Here is a 19,788-nt window from a genome sequence, read left to right as displayed (position 1 = left end):
CCACTCCATCCCTCCCCCACCCTCCTCCCCCTTGGCAACCACAAGTCTGTTCTCTGTGTAAGTCTGTTTCTGTTTCGCAGATAAGTTCATTTGTGTCATATTTTAGGTTCCACATATGAGTGATGTCATGTGGTATTTGTCTTTCTCTTTCTGAGTGACTTCACTCAGTACGATAATCTCTGCATTTAGGTTAGATTCACACATTTCTCTTGTGTTGCTGGGCAATCGTTCTACACCTTCTTTGTCCGTCCTGCGTCCCACTCTCCACGACTCCACTGGACAGTATCTTCTTTTAAAAGCTTGAGCATCTTTTCCTCCGTCCTCGCTCTCAGGAGATGCTTTTGCTTCCTGTTTCACGAGGAGAATACCAGCAATCACGAGCTCTCATCGTGCCCTTTACCCACCTGGCCCTCCTTCCTGCAGCTTCGGGGGGACCTTGGGGAGCCCGTGCCTGCCTGACCCCTCCCTCTCGTCTGCGTCTTCTCGGGGGGCTCCGGCACCCCCCTCTCTCTCTTGCACCATCTTAATATTTTTGACCTTTTATTGGCCCACGTCCCTCAGCACACAAGTAGGCTGTTATTTCTCCTATATTAGAAAGAAGTCCTTCTCCCGATCCCACATCCCCCTCCCACTCCCAGTCCTGTCGTCTGTGCTCCGGTCAGCAGCTCCTCTCAACTACCTTTGTGTTTGCAGTCTCTGTGTTTATTCTCTGCTAAACCCACCATCCTCAAGTTTTTCACCCCGCCCTCTACCAAAATCACACCTGAAACGTCTCCAAAGAACGCCAGCAGTCGTCCCTCAGGGTCCAGGGCGATTTCTTCCAGGACCCCCTCGGGGACCAAAATCTGAGGGTGCTGGAGTGCCCCATACAAAATGCTGTCGTACAGGCATTGCTAAATCGAGTGTCCGATTCTCTGATCAGACCTGTCATCAGTGTTGGACACAGCTGATCCTTTATCTTTTCCCGCTGAACACTTTTTCTCCTGCTTTCTAGCGCGTTAACACCCGTTCCAGTTTCCTCCTAACTCAGTTCCCTCTACTGCTTCCTCCTTCCTCCTTGGACATGGAATTATGGGAGTATCCCTAGGGTCATGCCCTTTCTTTAATCAGGACCTCTCTATCCAGGCTTGGAAGCTATGATACTTACCTCTTCCTCATCAAAACTCACTCATTCGGCAAGCTCAGCCCATCGCGTGGCTTTTCATACAATCCAGAAGCCATTGGCTCCGAAATGTAAACATCCAGCCCCTGTGTCTCAGCTAAAACCCTTTTTTGTACATCCACGTGCCTTCTCAACGTTTCCATTCGGATTTTACTGGCATTACCTGCTAAGTGCCTTCCTGAAGTCTGCTTTCAGCACAGCAGTGGGTATGACTCTTTTCAAACATAATCAAGTAATAACACGCCTTTGCTTGAAACTCTCCAACTAGGGCTGCCCAAATTAGCGAATAAAAATAATTGAATGAGTATATGTATTATCTTAATTGCATAATTAAGATGCTATTAATTGTGGATGTATCTACTTTTAATAGAGTAAAAGTGTTTGCTTTTACTAACACTTTTACATGTTTTAGTCCCTCAGTCCTCTCTCTGAAGTCAGCTGAAACAATGAGGATTTTTAGGGAGCAAGGTAGGGGTGAGGGGTGTAAAGATGGTTCCAGAGCGCAGGATGCTTAGGGCAAAGGACGGCAGAGCAGAGGGGCGGGGTAAGGACAAGACAAAGAAAACAATGTGGGAGGATATCTGTACATTTGCCTTGAACTTTAATAAACTCAACTGTGACTTGGCCTCTCCTGAGTAGTCTAGAAATTCTAGTGCAGAAATCTACTGGTTGTTTTAGTAACCCCGTTAGTTGACTCTGGTTGGAAGAGCTTTACCTTCTGTATCCGTGTGATTGTTGCACTTTTTAGAATCACACTCTCAGCCACTCTCACTTACAGACAAAGCTGTCCAGTAACCCCCTTCCTTTCCCTTCCTGCTCCCGTTCAGGAAGATAAACATCCAGGAGGTGCCCTGCTTATCAGGGTGATGACCGGAGAGTCTACTTTTTTTTAAGGATTCTTTTTATTTCTTTCTTTCTTTACTTGGCTGCGTCGGATCTTAGTTGCGGCATGTGGGATCTTTCATTGCGGAGTGCGGGCTCCAGAATGTGCGAGCTCAGTAGTTGCAGCGCACGGGCTTAGTTGCCCCGCGGCATGTGGGATCTTAGTTCCCTGATCAGGGATCGAACCCGCACCCCCTGCATTGGAAGGCGGATTCTTAACCACTGGATCACCAGGGAAGTCCCCAGAGAGTCTACTTTTAGATATTTATTAATCTTAAATTAGGGAGCAACGAAGGAGATCTCAGGCTGCCTGTCTCTCTCAGCCTACGTGTGATGTCAATTGTTGTTTGCTTTATAGTTTAGCTCACAGGGGCAATCTTATCCCTACGCTGTTAGAGCCCATTTCTACATTGTTCTATGTACACTGAAAAGTACTGGCAGTATGACGGACCGTTGGTCATACATACAGTATAATCCCATTTTTAACAGTCTTCCGTTGATGAACATTGAAGTTTTTATTTCATTTTAATTTTACTCTTCTCTAATCATATTGCTACAAAAAAAATCCTTGAATTGTACCTCTGATTATTTCCTTAGGATAAATTTCTGAATATAAACTTACAAGATCTTAGAAAATACCATCAAATTGTCCTTCAGAGATGCTGTGACATTTTACTCTGTTTCCCTGTGGTTTATGGGAAGGATATTCTTGCCCTCTCTCTACCTGCAGTGGATATGAATTCCTCTGTCTTCAAGTTGCTCTTCTTCATTAGGCCTCTTGTATTCTGATTGGAAATACACACAGATTTCTCCCCATATTCTGTTAAGCCCTCTTCTAATCAACCTTCCCATAAATCCACTATTCTTTATTCTTCTTTTTTCTCACTGTCCAACTGAATCCAGTTCTCCTCACTTCCTGCATCGATGCCCCTTTCCCTGGAAGGCCCTCTCTCTTCCTTACCTACTTCAGTGAAAGGTCAGTAAATCCAAGGACACAGAAGGCCACCTATTTAGTGACTACAGTGGCCTCTTAACATCCCTCTCCTTGGCCTTCCATCACTTTAATGTTGCCCATCTCACTTGTCAAATCTCTCTTCTCTCGCTGCAGAACCACGGGTACGTCAGGGCCCCTTCAGCCCCTGTGACTCCTATATCCTGGGAACCAGTGCCAGCTCCCCCGCCTCAGCGTCACAGCTCAGTGCTGGGAAATCCCGATGTCCTCCCCTTGGTAGTCTTCTCATTTTTCTTGCACTCTTAGTCCATGGCTGTAACCAGCATATACCTGTGAATAACTGTCAGTTTCCATCGATGGCCAGTCCTGCATGTGTGATGTCAGGGGGGGGTGATCGTGTCCACACCCCACCACTGCTCGCCGTCAAATGCCCCAACCTGAACGCTTTCTTTCTTCCATCCTTACCTGTTTTGTGCACCCTGGATAGGTACGTCATGGGCAGCCCACTCTCTGAAGCTGGAAGTACTTGAGGTCATGCAGGACCCTTTCCCCCCTTTCCCTCTTCTCCATCAGCTACCAGATCTCAGTCTGTCTCTCCACCCTCCACCACCTGCTCTCCCACCCGATGGCAATGCCTCTGCTGCCCTTCCTCTTCCTTTTAGCCCAACACCTTTCTGTTTCCCAGTTCAGGTTCTTTGTAAATATCCGAAGTGCCCCTCCTTCTCATCTAAGCGCTTTCTCGTTCTCTAAGCTCTAGGTTAACTTTCATCTCTTCTTTGTAGTCTCCCCTGATTTGTTCAGGCAGAGTCAATTGCTCTCTTGGCACTTAGTGTTTAAACGCTGCTGCAGTCCTTACCCACGAGCGTAGGTTTGCCCATCAGAAGCTCAGTGGCTGTTCGTCTCCATCACTTCCTGTGAGCACCTAAGTCGTCCAGTTTGCAGAACGATGTTACTTTCATCTGCCCCTGTTTTCAAAGCCATGTCTTGCTTATATCAACAGAAGGAAAAGACATCTCAGGTGTATTTGGGGATGATGGTAACAACTTTTCACAAAATTTTTTTTTTCGCCTTGTGTGATTTTTTTTTTTGACCTGCCCAGAATGCTGACCATGTGACACAATTTCATTTTAGTGCAGTGACCAGCGCTAAAGAACATGATGAAAGAACATATAACTGCTTATACTTTTATTTTTTGGAGATGTTGGGATGTGTGGACAGTCATTGAAAACTTTGTAGCATAATAGGAATGTCATGGAGCGATTAAAATTGCGAAAGACAATGACTTCACACTCGATAAAATAATTGTTCTTCATGTTCCTCCATGGCTGACATGAACACTGCATGCTGACTAGTTACTTTATAAAAGTTTGTTTTAATACAATGCCATACACTGTAGGTAAGATACAGTTACACAGTGGGCCTGCCTAGTGAAATCCTGCGCTTTTGGTGAGGTTTCTATTTGTCTCATTTCCTTTAAAGACTTTTTAGGCAAGGACTATGAATTCAGAAAACTGAAAACTAGAGATGTTAGTTACGAACATTATTATTATTTTTTTTTCAAGTTTCTCAGCATAGAGTTTTTCATGGCCATGAACATACCTAAACTTGCATTTACTGAACTTGTTGTTCTAAAATGCCCATTTCACTCCCCAGAACAGCTACTGAATATAAATCTGTTTTAGGAGAGAAAGAAGTTTGAACAAGGGGTTTCCCTGTGGTGCAGGGCAAGCTGTGTCAGTGTTATAGGAATGTTGGGTGGGGTATAAATGAACATGGACTAAATAGCAAATGTCACTCCATACAGCACAAAAGAACATAAATCAGGAACTAAATTTTATAATTATTGATTTATTGATTGATTGATTGATTTTTGGCTGCATTGGGTCTTTGTTGCCGCGTGCAGGCTTTCTCTAGTTGTGGCGAGCGGGGGCTACTCTTCCTTGCGGTGCGCGGACTTCTCACTGTGGTGGCTTCTCTTATTGCGGAGCATGAGCTCTAGGCGCACGGGCTTCAGTAGTTGTGGCACGTGGGCTTCAGTAGTTGTGGCTCGCAGGCTCAGTAGTTGTGGCTCGTGGGCTCTAGAGCGCAGGCTCAGTAGTTGCGGTGCACGGGCTTCGTTGTTCTGCGGCCTGTGGGATCTTCCCGGACCAGGGCTTGAACCTGTGTCCCCTGCATTGGCAGGTGGATTCTTAACCACTGAGCCACCAGGGAAGTCCCCAGGAACTAAACTTTTAAAGATAATTGTTTATCTTGAGTAAAACTGACATAGTGGAGATGACGAAATGTACAGTTAAAAATGTGTATGATAATTCCTAAGTCTGTACAAGGCTTAATTGTTAATTAAAATTTTTAGTGATACTGTTTTACTTAATTCTTAAACAATTTTCTGAGGTAGGTAGTATCATCCCTGCTTGAAACATTGATCCCTACAGAGAAACACATAAATGAAGTGTTCATTGTGTAATTTATGCAAATGCTCCATTTTCTTCGGCCGGTGGGTATGGCTCCCCTACTTTGAAGAAGAGACCATCTTTTCCATCATCTGCTCTCTGCAGGAGGGCTGGGGAGTGCCTTCCACCCGATGGAAGGAAGGATGCCAGGGGAGGGAGGGGAGGAGCAGATTTCAGGAGGCGTAAGGAGTGTACAGAGGTTCATGGAATCTGTACAGACCTCTCCCGTTGGGCTCCACTGTGAATAATCTATAGCATCTTTCAAACAAGGCTGTTTTGCAAAAGTATAATGTTTAAAAGAAGATATATATATTTCTGGAAAAGTAAAACTTAAAAATTAGTATTTTTACTATACCCTACGGACCATCTGGCGTAGAACTGTGTAAATTCAGTCAACAAAGGGAAAGACAAAAGAAAACAGAGAGGCCAGCTAGAAGGCTATTGCAGGTGGTGGCTTGGATGATAGGATGGTAGCAGTGGAAGTGGTGAAAAGCGCTCAGATCCTCTTCGGGGTGTCCCGAGACCAAGTTCAGTGTTGGCAGCAATGTCCCAACACCAGCTGGGGGAACCACCTTCCACTCAACTCAGACCCCTCAGGGTAACAGAGCTCAGTCCTACAAGACTGCTTCCCTCCCAGCCTCAGAGACCAGGCACAAGCCCCGGCTGTTACCTGGGCTTCTGACCCACCAGCTACAAATGGGAGGTTCCAACAATCCCCTCCGATTCCGGCTGACAGTCATGAATCCAGGTTGTTACCTGTGCTCTGACCCATGGCCCCCTCCTCAGATTCCATTAATTTGCTGGAATGGCTCAGAGAACTCAGAGAAGTATTTTACTTACCAGATTATCAGCTTATTATAAAAGGATCTCCCTCAGAACAGGCAGATGGATGTGCAGGGTGGGATATGGGGAAAGGGCTCCAGGCTTCTGTGCCCCATCCAGGAACGACTCTCCCCAAATCTCCACGTGTTCACCAACCCAGAAGCTCTCTGAACCCCGTCCTTTTGGGTTTTCATGGAGGCTTCATTACATAGGCTTGATTGGTCAAATCATTGGCCATTGGCATTAGATTCACCCACCTGCTCCTCTTGCCTCCTTGAAGGGGCATGGCGGGTGGGGGGGGGGGGAATACGGGGGCAGAAGGGGTGACCAGAGACTTGAAAGTTCAAACCCCTCTCACCTGGTTGGTTCTCCTGGCAACCAGCCCCCATCCTTAGGTGCGGCCAAGAGTCATCTCATTAACACCACAAAAGACACCCTTATTGCTCTCATCACTTCGGCAATTCCAAGGATTTTAGGAACTCTGAAGAAACAGGATGAAGACCAAATCCATATTTCTTACTGTAAATCAGATGATCACAGATTCTAACCCTAGTCTGGTGGTAGAGCCGAGATAAGGTGGGATGCGGGGTGAAGGCACAGGAGAGGAGTGAAGAACAACTCCACACGATGGGGTCCATCTACTGAGGAAGCACAGGGTACAGGTTACAGAGAGGAGGATGGTGGTAGTGTGTAAGTTGGAGGGAGTGCCTCGAAACTCTGAGGTCACTAAAGGAAGGAACGCAGACAGAAGATAGATGAGGTCCAAGCTTGGACAGACTGGAGGTGGGGTGGACCCAGCAAGCACAGCTAAGGAGAAGCATCTCTCCAAGTGGGAAGCAAGTCTGCAGAGCCTGGTGTCGTCATGGAGACAGAAAATGGACTCTTAGATTCAGCCTTGAGGGGTGGGGTGTCACCGGGGACCTTCATACTTTACGTACACACTGATTATTTCCATTAGATTATCTCATTTTTCCCCTCAAAGTAACTTTCTGAGGGATTTTTTATTACTACGCCCAGTTTCAGCTACTAGCTCACACTCATTATATTGGCAGGCCATTTTAAAATAAATAACTTGGGGCTTCCCTGGTGGCGCAGTGGTTGAGAATCTGCCTGCCGGTGCAGGAGACATGGGTTCGAGCCCTGGTCTGGGAAGATCCCACATGCAGCGGAGCAACTAGGCCCGTGCGCCACAACTACTGAGCCTGCGCGTCTGGAGCCTGTGCTCCGCAACAAGAGAGGCCGCGATAGTGAGAGGCCCGCGCACCGCGGTGAAGAGTGGCCCCTGCTTGCCGCAGCTAGAGAAAGCTCTCGCACAGAAACGAAGACCCAACACAGCCATAAATAAATAAATAAATTTATAAAAATTAAAATAAATAACTTATACTATTGTTTCTTGCCCAAAATAAAGTCTTCCACCCATATAAAATCTGAATGAGGTTGAGGGTCTTACCTGACTATTAAGCTTATTGAACAGATAATTGAAAATATCAGCCAATACAGGCGCCATTTCTCAGCTAGATCCCCACAAAGCATTCCGAAAATTTCCCTTAATGGCTGTTAAATGATGCATTGAATAAATATGGAGCTGCAAGAGAAATTTCTGTAAGAAAGAGCCTTAAGGATTACGGTTTGAGGTGCACGTTAATTCTAGTGTTTCGGGGAAGGCGTGTTTTTCTTCTAACAGTTCTTAGCTCACCTTCTCTTTCCTGTGAAGTGCCTTCCTGTGGGTCCTTTCTTGAGCACTGAAACCAAGCAAATCCGCAAGCATTCAGTATAACAAGATTAGGGGAAAAGTCGCGTGGTGCTTTGTCGTCAAACGCTATAGTAGCTGTAGATGTTGGCTCAGCTTTTTAGGGCCTGTCACATTTTTTGATTCAGAGGAATCCTTTTAAAAATCTCAGTAGGAAAGAACCCTTCATTTTGGCTTCGCCCGCAGATGCCATTGTGGAAAAAGTCCTCGGTGCCGTGTTATTTAGTTGCCCCATGGAATCCTAGCTTTCAGGCTGGTTCATTACTGCTAATTGACAGTTTTACCTAGGAAGTGGAAAACTCTGTGTGTTGACTCTGATTCACCAGCCCGCAGTCAGCTGTCTCGGGAAAGCGCTGGCTTCCAGGAGACCTCCCACCCTTTAACTGGGGTGACCTCAGACCAGGAACTTTAGGTGGGGAGGAGTTGGGGTAATGGTGCTGTAATTTGTAAGTCTAGTCAGATGGCAGCGGTTCTCAAGTTTCGCACCGATAGGAACACTGGGCCGGTAAGAGTCTCATCCACTAATTTAGTAAGAAACTGTGCTTATAACATAACCATTCGGCTTTTTTTTTTTTTTTTTTAATTTTAACAAAGCTAGCCATCTCTTTTCCCATATTTGGGCCCAGACAGAACACAGCTGCTACTCAGGGTTTGCCTGAAACCCTGAAACTCCGGGAAGGTCAGCTTCAGTTTTGAGCCTTGACGTGACAGCTTTTAAGTGCTGGAGGGTAAACATGGTTCCCTTTTCAGCCTGGACGGTCGGTCGCTGGGATCAGCTGTGTAGACAAATCAAGGTTTATTCCATTGCCATGCTCTCTTGAGTAAGCGCTGCTCAGTGTTGAGACACGACATGAATACACTTGGCCACTTTCCCTAGGATTTCTCACTTAAATATATAATCTGCCTCACCCACACAGTATTAAAACATCTGTTCTGCAGTAGGAATGCAAGCATCTGATTTTCTTTGCTGGCTTTAAAATCATTTAAAAACATAACCCAGATAACTTTTGGGACAGATTCAGATAAGAGCAGGGGGAAAGGAGGAAGAAGGGTGTTTAAATGAATTGTTCCAGAGCATTCTTGTGTCTTTGCGGCACTGCCCGTCAGTCGTTCCTGGCAGAAATTTTTGTCTGCAGGCCCCGTCTGCTTCTTAAGCTCTTTAAAAGGCAGCCCTATATTCAATATATCAGCTTGACATGGTGTAACGGAGACTGGAGACACCTTTCAAAGTGATGTAAAGCAAGGCTGCAAGGCTGAACTTTTCTTTTTTCTTCTCTTCCCACACCTGGATGATTACTTTGTTGTTCTTTTGTTTTTAATAACTACAACAGTAAAACCTAATCCGCATTCCTAACCCTTCTGTTAGGTATGAATGAAGTAAAGCCCCCTTATCAGTTTGAAATGTCCTGTATGCCTTGGCTCGGAAAGCTGCAGCATAAATCTCCGTAGGCCCTAAACATTTTGCAGCAGTTGCTATGCTACTCAAGGTAAACATTGGTGTGTGTGTATTTGTCCAGGGAAGGTTCATTGTCAATGTTATATTTCTAAATTTGCACTCACCACAGAAATACTAATAGAAAGACAAGCTGCGGTTTTCTCAAGCTGGGTATTTATTGTGGAATTATAAGCAGTTCGGATAGTACTCTTCCAAATAGGAAGTCCGCTTTTCTTTTTCTAAAAAAGAAGATGATAATTAATGCAGAAGGTATCTAAGTAGCCGTAAGAAAATACAAAACCACTAAGATGTTGATTTTTTAAATGAACCTGGAGAAGTCAACAGAGAAACTTACTTGCTGTCTTGAGCTTGTAACACCGATTCACCGTGGCCCTTACTTTGTCCAAACACATGGGCTGCCCATTATGTTTCAGTAATAAAAGTAGAAATATGTTTGTTTTTCAGTTATTCTTTCATATTAAGTTCCCTTTTTAGGGTCCACACTCACCAGGATTTGTTTGATCCTTGCTGAGTTGCTTATGTGATTCGTAATAGCAAATTCTCAGTTTGGCTTTGTTTTGGCAAAGGGAAAAAGTCTCTCCTGTGAAACAAAATACTTGGTTTGTAAAGGTTAAGCTTCCCAAGGGCAAGAATTTTGGTCGGTTTTTCTCACAGCACCCACATGATGGGCTTTTTAATAAATGTTTGTTAAATGACTTAATGGACACCGTATAATATTAACCTTCGTTTGCCGCTCTGGTCGATATGAAGTTGGGAATTCCATGACAGCATGTTTTAGTTTGCCGGGGCTGCTGCTACAAAGTACCACAGGCTGGGTGGCTTGAACAACAAAATTCATTTTCTCACGGTTCTGGAGGCTGCAAGTTGGAGATCAAGGTGTCAGCAGGATTGACTTCTTCTGAGGCCTCTCTCCTTGGCTTGTAGAGGAACACCTTCTCCGTGTGTCTTCACGTGGTCTTTCCTCTGTGCGTATCTGTGTCCAAATTTCCTCTTTTTTCAAGGACCTCTTCTTACAAATTTCTTCTTCTTACAAGCCCAGAACTGGGATTGCTGGATCAGATGGTAGCTCTATTTTTCATTTTTTGCTGACCTTCCATACTGTTTTCCATAGTGGCTAGACAAAGTTACCTTCCCACTAACGGTTCATAAGGATTTTTTGGAAACGACACCAAAAGCACAGCAACCAAAGCAAAAATCAAACAAGTAGGACTTGATCAAACTAAAAAAGCTTCTGCACATCAAAAGAAGCACTCAACAAAATGAAAAGGCAACCTGTGAAATGGGACAAAATGTTTGCAAACCAAGTACTGGACAAGGGTTGATATCCAAAATGTATAAAGAACTCATACAACTCAATAACCAACCAAACCAAACAAAAATCCAATTATGAAATGGGCAGAGGAACTTAACAAACATTTTTCCAAAGAAGGTGTACAAATGGCCAACAGTACATGAAAAGATGCCCAACATCGCTCATCGTCAGGGAAATGCAGGTCAAAACCACAGTGAGGTATCTCCTCACACCTGTTAGGATGGCCGTCATCAAGAAGACAAGAGATAGCAGGTGCTGGCAAGGGTGTGGAGAAAACGGGCCCTCTTGTATCCCACAATTACATGGAATTCTTCAATGTAAAAGCTGGAAAGAATCTTAAAGGTCACTGGGTTCAAGCAGCCATGCTTCACAGAGGGGAAAACTGAGGCTCACATGGGTTACAGTATTTGCTGAAATTCCCTCTCCTGATGTAGTAGCTTCAGGGGTAAGTGCAGGCTCCCCGACTCCTGGTCAGGGCTGTTTGCTCGTGTCATGCTGCCACTCAGAACGACCCTCACCAAGGAATTACAAAGACCTCATCTTGTATAGGATCATTACACATGGTCCTGACATTCTAGAAATGGTTTGACAGGACAACTCATTGCATAGAGATTTCAGAGCTCTTTTCTCCTCTTTCAGGATCTGTCCTTACAAAGTCATATAGCCAAAAGAGTCTAGACTAGGATTAGGTTATCCACCCAGGTTATTGCTGCTACACCGAAGAGAATAGCAGAAAAGCTTTTCTCTGGCTTACTGAAGTAGGGGTATTGATTTAATTAGCTATGTACATCACAGAAGCCAAGAAACTCTGCTTTTTGTTTCTGAACATTGGCACCCACTAAATAGCCAACACAACCCGTGGCTTAGTGATAAGCATCTATTTTCGTGGCGACTGAGAGAGCTGGGGAGTGGGGAATAGGCAAATCCAATTCAATTCGAGGCACTTAGCCCAATCGTAAGTACTTTTACACAGCAAAGATATTGGTAGAATTTTCTAGACACTAAATATGAGAGCAAAGCCTCTAGGCTTGTACCAGAAAGAGGAGTTCTTAGTTAGAGGAGAAACTAAAGCTTAAAAAAAAGTAGAAGATATTTTTCCCTCTAACTTTTTTTTTTCCACTGCCCCCCTTTTCTCTGAAAAATCCCTTTAGACAACTTAGAAAAGCAGAACTTCAAAAGTGAACAATTTGATTGTTCCTTGAACCAGTGGGTGGGTGACAGTCATGAGGAAGCCCTTAAAAAAGAAAAGCACTGCTTCCTCTGTTCTGTCCCGGGATTGAATCTTTGAATCCAGAGGAAGTGAGTTAATTCTCGCCTCCTGTTTCTTTTGGGTGGGAACTGCTGTGTGTGCGCCTGTGTGTATGAGGTTATCTTTTTTAAGCATTGTCTTATTTTAATTTAAATATGTAGAAGTGTGGAGATTTATAACATCAACCAATTATCTGCATGCAGTAACATTTGCCAAGTTGTTTTTTTCCCCTTTGTCATTCGAGGGGATTGATATTCTGATACTTCATTGAACCCAAGATGGGCATATTCTGTTTGTCCAACATTACAGACTTATTTTGTTTTTCTTTTTCTGTGTAACTACATTAAACTTTATCTCAGGGGTCCTCATTTCAGTTGGAACTTTTCATTGTTCTTGAAGGAATGCTCTATACATTTCCAACAGACTTGGAAGCAAAATAAGCCAACCCCAGAGCATAAATAACAATTTTATATCATGCCTACACTATACATCTACACTCTGACACTTTAATGAATACTGTATACTTTTTGTATAGGCTTTCTCTACTCTTACCCTCTGTGTGCAGATTGACACGTTTGATTTGTTTTGTATCATCACAGTCATAACTCAGTTATCCTTTGAGTAATACTGACTCTTTTCACTTTACATAAACATACACATTTTGGCTTATAGTTTAAAAATATGCAAAACCGTTGCATCAAGTTTTTCACATTATAAATTTAATCAATATTCACCAAATTGGTTAAATTAGTAATGAACACTTTTATTAGAGAATTGCTTATTTATATCCATACTGTACTCATCAGTCACAATAGTACTCTCTATCAAAGCAATATTGCATTTCTTGGACAATTAAAAACATTCTGGTAGTAAAGAGGAATATATTAAATGTGCTTTCTACTCTTAAAAGTTGGATAGAACAATGGAAAAACATCTTAGTGCTAATATTTTAGCCAGAATCTTGACATTATTGAAAGTAGATCTTTAAAATAAGAATGAAATCAGTGTTGACCAAAGCTGCCACATTCATTTCTGCTGATTATCCTCTATAAACCCCACCACCACCGTGGGCAAGAGGGGCTCGGGACCCACAAAGCTATGAGTCCCAGCAGGGGCTGGGTCTGCCCCAGAGAATGGACGCCCTTTTTTTCTGATTTGGCGGAGTATCCTCTGCTTTTCAAGCCATGTGTCCACAGGATAGCCTGGAGAGGGTCTTTTCCAAATTGACCCAATTGAGGTGTTTGGGGAAGCAGTGGCCCTGTTACTCGGGAAGGTTTCATGGATGCATCGGGTTTCAAGGAAGGCTGTTAAAAATGGTGAAGATTTATCATGTGGCTCACAAGACGGAGAGTTTTGCCCATGGGAGCGGGGCAGCAACATTAGCATGGGGAGGAGTGCAAGGTCAAGGTCAGAGGAATATGGCATGTGTAGCAGCCAGTGAGGAGACTAGATTGATGGGCACAGAATGTGCCCGTCTGTGATGAGTGGAAGATTAGATGCGAAAGGTGAGCGAAGGTCAGGTGGTGCGGGTCCTTAGTGCAGGGTGAGGAATTTGGATTTTATCTTCCAGATGAGAAATCACTCCAGGCGTCTGTCCAAATTCATCCCGTGAGCAGCGATAACTTATTTTAGGTAGATTAACCCAGGACTATGCAGCATAGAATAAAAGGAATAAGAAAGAGTCAAGGCAGGGAGACAAAGTTAGAGACTGCTAAATGTAGCCCATCGTTTTCAGGGTCTGCCCTGTATCTGAGTAATGAGGATGAAAAGGAAGAGCTGATAGGATAGTTTTTTCTAATTATAGCAAATGTTATCGTTTTTACCTGATCGCTGGAAAGAATCCCTACTTACTATAGAAAATGCTGAAAATATGGGTAGGTATAAGGAAGAAACTGAAAATCACCCATTCTCATTAAAACTATAGACGAACACTCCACATTTTAGGCGCTTTTGATTTTTCTTTGTTTTGTTTCAATGTATGTATGGATGTTGAAATCATGGTATAATAATGCTGTGTTTACATAGCTTGGATTTCTTGTCATTTACTACATATTAGGCATTTCTTTTTTAATAAAAAAATCCTAGAAGACCTCATTTTTTTTATTGCTGTATAGTTGATTTACAGTGTTGTGTTAATTTCTGTTGCACAGCAAAGTGATTCAGTAATACATATATATACATCTTCTTTTTTCAGATTATTTTCCATTATAGCTTAATACAGGGTATTGAATAGAGTTCCCTGTGCTATACAGTAGGTCCTTGTTGGTTAATCTATTTTATATCTAATATCCTGTATCTGTTAATCCCAAACTCCTCATTTATCCTCCCCCCCTGCCCCGCTTTCCACTTTGGTAATCCTAAGTTTGTTCTCTATGTCTGTGAGTCTGTTTCTCTTTTGTAAGTAAGTTCATTTGTGTCATATTTTAGATTCCACATATAAGTGATGTCATATGGTATTCGTCTTTCTCTGTCTGACTTACCTCACTCACTATGACAATCTCTAGGTCCGTCCATGTTGCCGCAAATGGCATTATTTCCTTCTTGTTTATGGCTGAGTAGTATTCCACCGTATACATGTACCATGTCTTCTTTATTCATTCATCTGTCGATGGACATTTAGGTTGCTCCACATCTTGCTAGAGGGCCTCGTTTTTAATGCCTGTCCCACTATTTCAGTTTATGACTGCAGGGTCATTAACTATTCCACTATTGTAAATTTAGATTGTGACCAACTTTTTGTTATTATAAACATTACTATAATAAACATCTGTCAACATAAATGTTTTATTCCATACTATTCCTTTTTCTTCTTCTTCTGCAGATAAACAAATAGATAAATTAAAAATATTAAGTGGAGCATTTGTTCCTGTATTATTTTGCCTGTTTTGATTTCAGTTCTAATCTACCACTCCCCACTTTTAGTCCACTTTAAAAATTGGGGAGGGGAGGAGGGTGCTTCTTAATGAACTTTTCCTGAAATTATTACCTCCTTCTGGTGCTTGCCTTTTAAAATGGTGTATTTTCATCCATTGCTCTTTACATGAGCATTTAGGTGGTTTGCAGTTTTTCTCCCTTTCAACACTGTGATGAATTGATATTCATGTGCACATATTTCCGCGTGCACAAATAAAAGGATATAACCTCAAAAGTGAATTACAGGGACGTGGGACATATCCATCTTCAACTTTAGCATCCTGTGTACATCAGTTACATTAACTACAGTGATACCAATATATACTCACTTCTGCAGGCAGACCAGAAAAATTCCAATTTACCCACATCCTTGGCAATCCTTTCCTTTCAATGCTCGCCCATCTCCTGTAAGTGAAATAGTATCTCTTTTTTTGTACGTGAAATATCTCACTTTCTTTTGCATTTCTCTGATAACTAATGAATTTTAGCATGTTTTCATATGTCTAGTGGCCATTCAAGCTTCTTGTCTGGAATTTGTCCATTTTCTATTGAGGTGGTTTTTTTCCGTATACTCTGTCCTGTGACAGGTATATGGTTTGCCGAGGTGTTCTCCCAGTGTCTGTATTTTAACTCTGCTTATTACAAAAAATTGAGGCAAATTTATCAAAGTTCTCTTTTATGGTTTGGGTGTTTTCTATCTTGATTAACAAGTTCTTCTCCAACGTCAAAGGCTTTAGCTTTTCACTTATATGTTTTTTCTTATTCTTTATGGGTTAATTACTTTACATTAAATTTTTAATTCCTCTGACACACATTTGTATAACTCCCAGGTGATTTTCCAGAATGAGGAGGATGAAAAGTTGAAAACAAAAGAAAAATTTGGTAAACTCGGTTACGGCTTCCGTTGTTAAGTCCATAACTGAACTACGGAGACATCTTCTGTTTCGTGTAAACAACAGATACCCACACCTACCATGGTTTGTGGTAACGAAAGTGAATGTCTTGCCCATTGGAAATCTTTTCCCACAGAAACTCCGTCCAAGTTCATCTGCATGAAGTCTTTGCAGAGTAGTTTACTGCTCACTGGGGTTGAATACAATTTCACTTCCAGGTGTTTTCGGCCTTAGTCTGCCTACCTAACCTCGTGCGTGAGTCCAGAAGGAGCACGTCGTTTTTAAAACGGTTGCCGTCTGACACTGGATTCGTTTTACTTTCAGCAGTTCACAGAAACTGTGAGTCCTTCCATGCTACCCGCTGCAGCTTTGCCACTGGACCTGCTTAACAATGCTGTCACTGCCTTTAGCACCTTGGAAGATCTGATTCGGTATCTTGAACCAGATAGATGGCAGCTGGACTTAGAAGATCTATACAGGCCCACCTGGCAACTGCTGGGCAAGGCTTTTGTGTTTGGAAGAAAATCCAGAGGTAAGCTCTCTCTTCAGGTTAGAACCTCATTTAAGTTTCTTAGCAGCTGATGTTTCCGATTCTTCTGCCATACCTTCTAATGAGGAGGGTTTAAAATTCTTCCCCGACAAGTTTAAATAATCCACCCTCTTAACATTTGAGCATATTTACATATTAAATAAGAATACATATAAAAGGAGGGTTTGGAAGATTAAAAGAGATGCTTTTGCTGAAAATTCCTGTTATTTCTTTAATTCAAAAATATCATTTTGATGAAGTCCCGTGCTACATTTCACAAGAAACATTGCTTATTCAAACTTAATATTTGGGGTATATTGATTCAGAGATTCAAGGGAGATTATCGTAGCTGCTAAGCCTGGTTTAGGGCTAGAAAAGGGGAAAGCTCTATTAAAATCTGTATCCACCATGCCCCCATGAGTCAGGATTATATCAATTTCCATTTCCTAAGCCTAGAAACTTTTCTAAATAATATGAAAAATAACAGTGGCTCCCCAGAACACAGAACTGTAGTTTCCAAGATAGAAGTCACTGTAAGAAAATAATGCTCTAAAGGAGCTCACACCATGATAATTTTTTCTATGTAAAGATGCTTCTGAAATGATCACTTTTGATCCTATGAGCACATCTCCCTTCAAGAGTGAAAGTGTTGATAATTAAACTTAATTCCACATGGTCAAGAGATTGGAAATAATGTTAGCTGAATCTGTTCTCAGGTCAGGTAACTTTCCTAGTCACCCTAAACTTGGAAAGCATCCCTCTCAAACGCAAATGAAAACGTAACTGGGTAGTTATAAAGCCCTCAGACAATCTGTTTCAGTCTGTCAGAAACTTTGAAATCTACCCAGGGTTCCTTTAGAGAATGGAGGGCAGAAAGTCTGTAGAAAGCAGAGTGTTTAGTTAATTTGAGCGACTCACAGGGGCAGATTGCATCAGACTGGTCAGAAAGAAACCCGATTCCTGCCCTCTCTTGCAGCCCTTCTGATCAGGACTTACATCTCAGAGGATCATGTTCGGACTTGCCCAGCACGGTATTCTGCTGGACCAGCAGCCCTGGTTTCCTCTCAGCGATACTGGAAATCGCTGTTCACGTCCAGAGGCAGCTGAATCTTGTCCAGATGCTGAAAACGGTTACATATTTATAGGACGTGATCGTGATAAATAACTCACCAACAACAACACTTCCCTTCCCTCCCACTTAGGAAGGGGAAGATGAAGATTTGCAAGGCTGGCTGAAACGCCCCTGAATAGAGCCTTTGTTAGCAAATTTGAGGTAGATTATCCTGTGGATCTGTAAGAAGCAGAGGGAGTCAACCGGGTTGAGCTCAGATCTAGTTTTTTGACAGCCGATCTTGGGATACGAGCCTGAAAATCTCCCCTCTATCCCTGCCTTTATGCCTGTACCTCTCACGCGGTGCTCAGTGAAGATTTGGCCGGAGGCTAGGGTGTAATTTAAAAGGCCCAGCGCTGAACCAGATCTTTCAAATATTCATTTAACACTTTCCAAATTGAAGCCCTTTGCAGTTTGCCAAAACTATTAACTTTTTAAGCATACAGTAAGTGTGAGCAAAGCAGTGTATATTTTTGGAACTCTACATAAACTAAAATGCAGGTGTGGGATAACATCTCTATAGACAAAACCAACTCCCCTCCCAAGAGTCTTTCTACAAAGGGAGGAGGAGTAAAACATTTAAAAGCTTCTAATTAGAGATTGAGATAGATTTTCCACAGAATAAACATATCACAGCGTTACCACATTCATCTTAGAAAGACCACCCTCAGATTGCATTACGTTAATAGAATATCCTTGGGCTGAGTGTCTGAAAAGAATGAACACTGACAAAGTAAAACGTGATCATAATTTTTTTCAATCAGTGTTATTCTTTTTAGGAAAACTTGCAATATTTATGAATCCGAACAAGAAAATAGGCATTAGAAAAACAATTTTTATTGACGACAGGCTTCAAATCGTCATTCTTTAGGAAGACAAGCTAATGCATGTACTGTCTTAGGAGCTTGTTATGAAAAGGAAATAAAGCATCTGAAGGCTAAGTTTACTTTACAAATATTTTGCAGAGGGAAACGTCCACAGTATTACAGTTAAGTTATTAAAACGTATGTGTTGGTGCATGATCTCTCTCTCTCTCTTTGTTTTTTGACTAAGATGTTCTACCCAATGTTTGGAGAATTTGTGACACCAATCATAGTCACATGACTTATTCTAATGATGCTTAGATGATTTGAAGCCCTAGAAGCAGGAAGCATAAATTTCAAATAACATATGCTAAGTGTAAAGTCCTTACTTGTATTTTTAGCCCAGAGGGGACTGTATTAATGTCTTTCCTTTTCTTTATTTTCCCTTTCTTCCTCTGGTTCAGCGTGTTCATTCATACCTTACTACTACAGAAAAGAAAAACCCGTATTTTTTAAGTCAGGCTTAACTAGTACTTAAAAAGGGCTTTTGACTTTTGTGTCAAACATGATCGATGAGTGGAAGCTAAGTTGAAAGTCTGTTTAAATTTTCACATTGTAGCAGGTATCATAACTTGGTTCACTTGGGAAATCCATCTAACCTTTTATTGTGGTTAAGTAAACATTTTAAAGCAAACATATACAGACTCATTTTCTAGTTTCATGAAATAGTATGTTTAAAACTCTTTAAGGTAGATGAATATCCTTTGAAAGCTAAGAGCTTCATTCACATTCTAAAGAAGTATAAATCTTAAATAAGCATTAAAAACTTTGGCAACTGGCCTTTGTATGTGTGTGCCTGGTTTAGGTTTTCTCTCTCCTTGCCTAGATGTTAACTTCTAGCGACAAGATTCAAAGAAGCTCATATACAGCTTTGACAGTGAAAGAGCTGTGTGTACGTATATAGACATAGGTTAGGGTTCGGCAAAATGAAATGAGGTAAAATACGTGACATCATTTAACCTAATTATCTCATTAATTTTATTAGAGATAAGCTTCTCTTTAATGGCCCTCGAAAGAATGAACTCTTTTCCTCTTAAATATTTAAAAGCTTTACTGTCACAGGGTCATTTTTCAGATGAAAGGGAAATCTTTAGATACTCAAATAAAACCGTGATTTTCTCTTGAGTTGGAAAAAATAATTTCTAGCTGAATAAGATGTTGAAATGAACTTATTGAATTAGCATTTCCTCCGTGTTTCCCTTACTTAACCAAGGTTTTAGTCAACCATATGGTTTATGTGTGCTTATAATTGACAATTGCATTTGCATAAGCTGTAATATATTTCTTGAAAATACTTACATTGGCTTCCTTTGACATTTTAGAAAAACTTGGCCACATACCCAAGAATAACCGAGCTAAGAAAACAAGCATTTGATTCCTAATTACCTTGTCACTTTAAAAGTATTTTAAAATGTCTTAATTTTTAAGACTGGGTTATGTAGTG

General features: G+C 41.9%; 1 protein-coding gene across 5 annotated transcripts in view; it reads left to right on the top strand.

The window, feature by feature from the left end:
- PDGFC (platelet derived growth factor C) overlaps positions 1-19,788 on the top strand; it is a 221,391-nt gene that overhangs the window by 187,981 nt on the left and 13,622 nt on the right. For 4 of the 5 annotated variants that reach the window (XM_082461820.1, XM_082461822.1, XM_082461824.1 and 1 more), the window contains one exon: positions 16,166-16,373. In XM_082461820.1, the coding sequence (XP_082317946.1) occupies positions 16,166-16,373 (208 nt within the window). The remainder of the gene's footprint in view (positions 1-16,165; positions 16,374-19,788) is intronic. The other variant, XM_082461821.1, reaches the window with a different exon arrangement.

The sequence above is a fragment of the Balaenoptera physalus genome (genome assembly GCF_965194825.1).
Source record: "Balaenoptera physalus genome assembly, chromosome: 5".
NCBI lineage: Eukaryota > Metazoa > Chordata > Mammalia > Artiodactyla > Balaenopteridae > Balaenoptera > Balaenoptera physalus.
Note: the sequence above shows the minus strand (reverse complement) of the source record. Positions and strands in the feature narration are given on the sequence as shown.